The sequence below is a fragment of the Phaethon lepturus genome, unplaced genomic scaffold, assembly GCF_000687285.1.
Source record: "Phaethon lepturus isolate BGI_N335 unplaced genomic scaffold, ASM68728v1 scaffold11843, whole genome shotgun sequence".
Classification (NCBI taxonomy): domain Eukaryota; kingdom Metazoa; phylum Chordata; class Aves; order Phaethontiformes; family Phaethontidae; genus Phaethon; species Phaethon lepturus.
The window spans coordinates 18,533-26,208 of NW_010529803.1; the positions used below are offsets into that span (position 1 = coordinate 18,533).

General features: G+C 49.6%; 1 protein-coding gene across 1 annotated transcript in view; it reads left to right on the top strand.

Moving 5' to 3' along the window:
- The window catches only part of LOC104618458 (myosin-IIIb-like), a gene marked incomplete at its 3' end in the record, with an annotated part of 25,805 nt that extends 18,335 nt beyond the window's left edge, over positions 1-7,470 (top strand). Inside the window, exons 17-20 of the mRNA XM_010284055.1 lie at positions 3,984-4,183; positions 5,926-6,015; positions 6,669-6,834; positions 7,162-7,470. Of these exons, the coding sequence (XP_010282357.1) occupies positions 3,984-4,183; positions 5,926-6,015; positions 6,669-6,834; positions 7,162-7,470 (765 nt within the window). The remainder of the gene's footprint in view (positions 1-3,983; positions 4,184-5,925; positions 6,016-6,668; positions 6,835-7,161) is intronic.
- Positions 7,471-7,676: the final 206 nt, after the last annotated feature.

Below are 7,676 nucleotides of genomic sequence, written 5' to 3' on the forward strand. Positions count from 1 at the left end.
GTGCACCTAGACTTGTGCATGTTCAGGTTCCTCAGGTGGTCTCAAACCTGATCTTCTCTTATAGTGGGCAGGACTTTGCTCCTCCCATCCCCGTCTTGCAGGCCATCCCCTTAAGACGTTAGGAATAGACACTGCCAGTGAAGACTGAGGCAAAGAAGTCGTTGAGCACCTCAGCCTTCTCCTCATCCATTGTTACCAGTCTGTCAGTCTTGCTCATCACAGGGGGTGTCAAGTTCATTGTCCACTGAACTCAGTATGGCAGGGGCTCAGCACCATTGCGAGGTGCTTCTCCAGGCTTTTTCCTGATGGCCTCACACAAAAAGAAGACAATAAAGACAATGGTGAGCAAGTACCCAGCACTGAATGCCTCCCAAGCTAGAGAGGATGTTTCTGATCCAAGAATTTTTTGTGTGTACAGGTATAATATATCCCCAGCACTTTCAGAACCTGACTGTTCCTTATACACATAAATGTCCTTCCAGCTCTGCAGTCTTACCCTGTCAGCTTTTTATTTCCTACATCTAAGGGCAGCAACTCCCCACCTCTTCTTTTCCACTTTCCCAGTCCCTCCTTCCTACCATGGCCAATTGTGACTGGAGGTGAAAATGAAACATGAAACATCAGCCAGCTGATTTTATTTTATTTTTTTGTCTTTTAAGAAAAGGATTTGAATGCTTTCCTGGAAAAGTTCTCTTCTGGCAGTAGTTCCTCCAGCCTTCACAGAGCTTCCTTGAAGTTACTGATGCTACTGAATGGATAAAAATCACAAACCCACTTTAGACCCAAGTCAAGAGAGAATCTCATTGATGAGAGAAAGATGATGGTAGACAGGCAGCATGATGTGTTTTCAGCCACAAAAATCATAGGATGCTTTTGAGAAAATAATTACCTTGAATATAGATTCTGGCACAGTGGCAGTTGGCTGAGATAGAAGGAAAACCACTTCTGCTTTGTTATGTGAGATATTAGCAAAAAGCCCCACTATGGTTTCACAGCCTGGATTTGCAGGCAGAGGGAGGAAGCTGCCTGTGTGGTACAGCTACAGTATTGCTTTCAGTTCCAAGTGTTGGTGAGTCTTTCTGAGTGACCCATATTTTATCACTGGAGTCTGAAAAATGAAACTGGAAATGGAAAACAGACTTTCTTCCAGATGTCTTGCTGTGCCAACCTTGCAACTTGTGTACTCCAAAGAGCTTGGAAATGAGATGAGGAAAAACAGTTCTGAGAATAAAATAGGGTCTTCAGAATTGCCTCCCAGGCAGTTGAAGGAAATCTGCCTCTAGGAAACCCCGTTGCTGATGTTTATGAATGTGATACTAGGTGTACCTCAAGGAGCACTACTGATTGACAGCCAGTTACTGAATGTGATCGGGTGACAGGGGACAGAGAATGCAATGCAGAATCATTGAGGCACTTTCTCCCCCTTTATGCACCTAAAACCACTGGTTGCATGTTGTTCATTTTGGGCGGAAAATTATTTATTTAACTCTTTTCCTCTCTTTCAGCTGCTTGCAGATACTGCAAAATACAGAGCTGACAGGCTGGATATGTGGGTAGGTGTGGATCACCTATATATATATAAGGGGCCTGAACTGCAGAGACTTTATACGTGGAGACTGTTACCTGGTTTCCTTCAGGGAGAACTTTGTGGCTGCAGGAAAGGCCTGTCCAAAGGATAATTGGAGGCAAATGTAGACAAACTGTTTCTCACCACTTCTTTCTCTCCCCAACTTCTCAGGAAGTCACGACTTTTCTTTAAATATTGGCACCAGGAACAGCTGGCAAAGTATGTGGAGCAACTGGAAAGAGCAGCAGTTGTCATACAAAAAGGTGAGCACTGGGCAGAAGAGTCTCTCAACTCTGATCTCAGACCAGGGCAAGGGAAAATTTTTCTCCAGTCCCTGCTCCACCATTGCAGACGACAGAAAGGCAGGCCAAGCGCCATCTCCATGTCAAGGCCCTGTGGGGACTAGAGTGCTTGTTGCAGATGCCCACCTATCTCCTCAGTGCTCATCCTCAGTCAGGGAGAGCCATCAGACAGTGAGCCTTGGAAAGGGAAAGCACATGTGAAGGAGAACTGAGCTGAGCAGGGCAAGCATATGGTTTGACTGTGTCCCAAGATCTGGGTAACCATCCCCTGGCGTGAGGGCATGTTCGTGAGTGGTGTTGAACTGAGGAGAGGGAAAAGATGATGAGTGAAGTAGATCTCATTCCTACTTTCAGAGACAGGCAGAAAGGGATGAAGTTTTGGTTTTGTTGGGGTTTTTTTCTTTCCTTTCTAGGTAGTGTCTGCTCTGGCAGCCTGTTTCTCTAGAGCAGGCACTCTGGGTAGTTTGGTACTTCCCTCTGCACAGGCTCCATGAGGACTGTGCAATCAGGAGGAGGTGGCCGTCATCCTGCCTGGTCCCTCTGTTGTAATTCTCTTCTGTATGGGTTGTTGCACTGCTGAAGCATCTGAGCAGCTTCCAGCTACGCACTGTACAGTATGACAAACATCAGACTGTCACATGCTGTGCCTTGCTCTCATCCGTGGGGAAGGTGTGTGGGTAGTGGGAAATGAGAGAGTGCAGCTATGTGCTTTAGTACATCGTAGAGTAGGTGGGATAATGCAATGTTTCTAAAGCTCCTTATGAACCCTGTGATGGCTGCTTATGGGAATGACAGCCGTGATGGCTGACACCAAGGAAATCCCATCTCCTGCACAGAAGAGCTTTGCTTTTACTGAGTAGTGTTTGAAGGGTACCAGGGAGATAGAAGGTTAACAGAGGCCCTTCTGTGAGACTTTGTTTTTTGGGTATCCTGTGCCTTGGCATTAGAGATGAGAGCTTAGACCTGTGACTTTATTTTTTTTTAAATCCATGATCTGGCAGCTTAGAGAGTAGAAGACAGTTCTTACGTGGTTTTGACTGCCTGCTCCAGAAGAGTCTGCATTGCCCTTTATTAATATGATTGAAGTGTTGAGAGCTTTGCACTGGCTGAAGGAATATCACCCAGTGTGCTTCCCTCAGGGAGTCACAAAGGCATGATGACAATTTTTTTTCCAACCACAGCTTTTCTCTGAACAGTTTTCAGGGGATTCAGATGCAGGAAGAGTTATCTAAAACTGGTGGCTGAGCTGAGAGCTCAGGCACAGCAGCTGCAGGAGGAGGCAGAGAGAGAAAGAAGCCGGCAGCTGGCAATGGAAGCAGAGGCCCAGAGTGAGTTGCTCCCACTCCCACTTGCCCCTGTGTGTGGCCACTCGTGTGACGATCACCTCAAAATGCCGTAAGCTTCAGGTGATGATGGCCTGCCCTCAGCTCTCCTGGGGCTGGGGGCTTCACCGATGCGGTGGGCAGGGACCTATCAATGTTTCCGCCATTTGAAAGTGCAGCTTCCTCTGGGGGGAGCAGAAGCAGCGTGGTGAAGGTTATTTGCCTGGCTGTGTTGGGAGGAGTGTCAAGCTGTGTCTTTGCCACACACTCTATGCAGCAGAGCCTGTCCCTATCCTGGGCATGTGGAGGATGGATCTCATGGATCTTGGATGCTAGATTTCATCTACTTCTGTCCTCTTGTTGCAGAAAGAATCTCTCTTCCAGTCCCCATGCCACGAAAGAGGCGCCCTCAGCCTTGTCCCCATGCTCCTGATAAGCCACCAGTGCCACGGCCACGCAGCAAACTAACAGAGGTAGCAATATTAGCTCTGCTTGGGGTGCCTTAGCGAGGGGTGCTGGTTCCCTGCTCCTTCCACCTTCTGCATGCACATGTGCTCCTGCATGTGGTCCCAGGACAATATTGTCATTCTTGTTAGGAGAAGCGACAGAGTCCTTTTCTACTGTGGTTAGTTAAAAAGCATGGTCAGGACCTTTGAGGAACTGAAAGTCGCATTTGATAGTTTGCGACTGATCCTGTCTTAAGAATGGGATGGCTATCAAAGTGACCCCTTCAAAGATCCCCTGCCTTTGACCTTGCTTTCATGCCCACTTTCCCCTTCTCTCCACTTTCAGTCCACTCCTTTTGATAACTTCTTGGACCCTTCTGTGCCTCGCCCTGTTCTGGGCGCAGAGGGACAGACTGGAGAAGAGGCAAAAATGAGGAAACTCAAGAGAGGAGCAACTCTCCGCTGGTTCAAAGAGACGCAGGCCCAGAAGGTCATGCAGGATGATGGGGCCTTTCCAAGCTGGCTGCATGGGATGATCAGCCGAAGGTGGGTACGCTGGACACAGTGGCCGCAACCGCAGCTTGGGCTGTGGCAGGCAGGCAGAAGCTGCTGTGTCCTTAGGAGGACTGTGTAGGTTGGGTTTGCCAGGATTTGCCTCCTTAAGGAATGGGAGTGACCTGCATAACCTTTCCCTTCTAGGCTGTGAGCTTCAAACCCTTAGGGGGAAGCCTGGAGCTCCCCATCACAGGACGCAAATGCTGAAACTTCACATGGGTCCAGGGGAAGACTGGAAACTCATAGGAAATAAGCCCACTGTGGGTTCCTGAATACAGATCTTGCAGGGAAGGCAGGCTTGGAAAGTACTTGGAGAGCCCCTGTTGTGGATTGGTTGCAGAGAGATGGAGAGAGGATGAACTTTCGGTCTGACTCATTATGACTGTTCTCATATCTCTCAGTTTAGGTCAGGAGGATACCTCAGTTTACAGCAAATGAATACAGAATTCAGTGTACATTTATTTTTAAAGAAAGTATTAAGAGGGGCTCTAGTGAGTACCCAGTAGCAAGATTCCCCCAAAGTCCCCAGAGATGGGAAAAGGAAGGCTTTTTGTTGATACCTCTGCCCACCTACCCTCCTTTTAGGCTGGGAGAGACATGCACAAAACCCTACTTTCTTACAGAGTTCTTTACAAGACTGAGCTCTCAAGCTTTTGTGTGGGCATTGCTGCCAAGCCTGCCTGTCATTTGAACACCCTTACCATCTTGTTGCAGTTTGTGACTTTTTTCTGTTAAAGCTGCAAGCCTTCTTCAGTTGTACTAGATCACAAGTTCCTGGATTTTGTCAGCTTATCGGTGTGAACAGTGCTCAGAGACATTATACAGCACGTTAGATTAGTAAAGGACACTACAGTAGCTGACAACTCCCTGGTAGCTGCATTTTTTTCTTTTTTTAAGATAATTAACAAGGCCCCCACCTGCATTAATGCTTTTGTCCACAGATCCAAGAATGCAGGATAGGAGCTAGCACCTGGAAGACAAAACTGCCTGAATTCAAATACAGGCTAGCCATGAGCACTTCACAACCGGGGACGCAGCAGATCCTTCCCAAAGACACGGAAGATTAGATACTTTTGAAGTGGTGCATCCTGTTGCTGGATTTAAGTCTCCATGCAGCAGGGTAAGCTCAGCCTCATGTAACAGAGCAGCCAGAGCAGCCCCAAACTGCTCCAGTGATTTGCAGTCACCTTTAGCCTGGAGCAGGGCACATGACAAGCACAAAGCAGTGCTTTGTCTATTGGGCAGAGACAGGGAAGACCTCCTTCCAGCAGGAAGTTGGGAGAGACAGACTGGTGTAATCCAAGCTGGTGTTTTTCCAAGGCACTGAGCTTACCTTGTGCTGAGCACCACTGCCCCACAGCATCCTGACTTCTTCCATCAGCCCTGGAGCATTGGAAATGGGTATGTGCACAGCCTCCTCTTCTCAGCAGTGCTTGCAATGTGTTCTGTGCTGGAAGGTAGCTGTTGCTATTGCACTGGTCAGACCACTGGAGCAGGTTTGGAGCAGCCCTGCTTGGAGAGGCTTTGGCTGAGAGTATTGTGCCTCCTCAGCCTGCTAATGCCTCCTTGCACCAGCAAGCCTGAGCGTGGAAAACTAGCCAGGAATGCATGGGGCAGATGCTGGCTTCCCTGTGCACTTGGAGCGCTACCATGGTAGCACGTGAGATAGGATGGGAATCCCTGCACAGAGACAGGTGCTCACTGTCCACTGAAAAACTCTTTCCTGCTTCCAGGGAAGCTGAAAACTTGCTGATTGACAAGCCTTTGGGTTGCTTCCTTGTTCGGATCAGCCAGAGTCGACCAGGCTACACCTTGACATACAGGTAGGTAATAAGCCTTGCAGAGAGGAAAAAGAAGGTCCTAAATTGACCTCTGCGTGGCTGGAGGAGTTAACCTCCTCCATAGAGGAGTCTAGTGAGGATGATGCTCACCTTCTCCTGTAGTGGGTGTCTCAGACAGCTTGGAGTAGCAGACAGGACACTGCACAGTCTGTCTGTTGCCAAAAACTAAATGTGTTTGTGGTGGGGTGCTGCAGTTCCAAGGGTGCAGGTCCTTCTTGGGTTGTGCTATATGGCTGAGTGGGCAAACCAGGTTGGAAGAAGCATTGACTGGAGCAGAGATCAGTCGAGAAGAAAGCCTGAGGAGAAGCATGGTCTTTGTACAGCCTTAGGGAAGGGGTAGGGCAGAGTTTTAATGTGGACAACAGACATTGGAGGTGGTACAGTCTGCTGGGGTTTGGATCCAGCTGCTCGGTTTCTCCTGTCACTGACTTTGGGGAAATTGCTGCTCCTCCAGCACCTACTAGCACAGCATGTGACAGTCCAGCATGGTGCATCTCCTGCATCTTTGTGATATTTGTTAATGGGGAGCCTGATCACATGTGGCCTCTTGAGACAAGTGCAGAAAGCAATGACTGGGTCCTGAACAGATGTTGCAGCCCCGTGCCATGACTATTTCTGTCTGTCCGTCTCCCCAGGGGTGAAAGCCGCTGCAGACACTACATGATCCAGATGCAGCCCAATGCGCGCTATGTTATCCTGGGGGAAGACCGGGCTCACACCTCGCTCACTGAACTGGTTCAGTATCACCAGACTGTGGGCATCCAGCCCTTCATGGAGACACTGACTGTTCCCTGTGGGCAGGTGAATGTTGGGGATCTGCAGCCAGAAAAGGGGCTGGGCCATGGACTATGCCCTGAGTGGACAGAGTCACTCTAGCAGAATCTCTCTTTTGTGTTCCCGTTGAGGGCTGCCCCATTCTGGCCAAACAGCTTGGTCTGTTCTGTATGCACCGGACTAGCTGGGCACTGGGGAGTCCTGGGGTGGGGGAGAGGCCCTGGGGGATGGATAATACCCCCCTGCGCCCTGAATGTCAGCATTGGGCACAGCTGGATATTCATCCCCATTGTGCTGTTTGGGGTATGTGGAGGGTCTGCAAGCCATTGCTGAATCCACTCTTTCTCCCCTCAGAAAAGTAGTGAGAGTTTGGATTACAAAAATCTGGAGTGCCTCAGGCTGGGTCCACCAGCAGCCGAGGGGGAGACCCCTCCAGAGGAGCAGCCCTGCCCCTCCAGGCCTTCCACCAGCAGACCTGCTCTGCAGTCAGGAGCAACCACGGTTCTCAGATCCGCGTGGTTCAGGAAGTCCAAGAATTGCCAAAACCAGCAGAGCCTGGACAAGAATATGACAAAGCCAAGCTTAGGCAAGGAGAAAGACAGCCAACGAGCCTTCCCACGCCTCCACTGTTCCATACGCTTGGCGATGCAGGAAATCCAGCAGGTGAGCTGGGCCAAGCCTTGCCACTCATGGCCATGGTGGGACACATGGAACTGCCCTACCCAGGGGCAGGAAAGAGAAGGCTTCCACAAGTAGTGCTCGGTTTCCTAGCTCCTGGGTCACAGGTTTTATTTGGTGGTCTTGGGTCAAGACTGTTCACTGGAAGTGCGGCGCTGGGAGAGACCCTGGGAGAGGCTCGCTGAGATGCC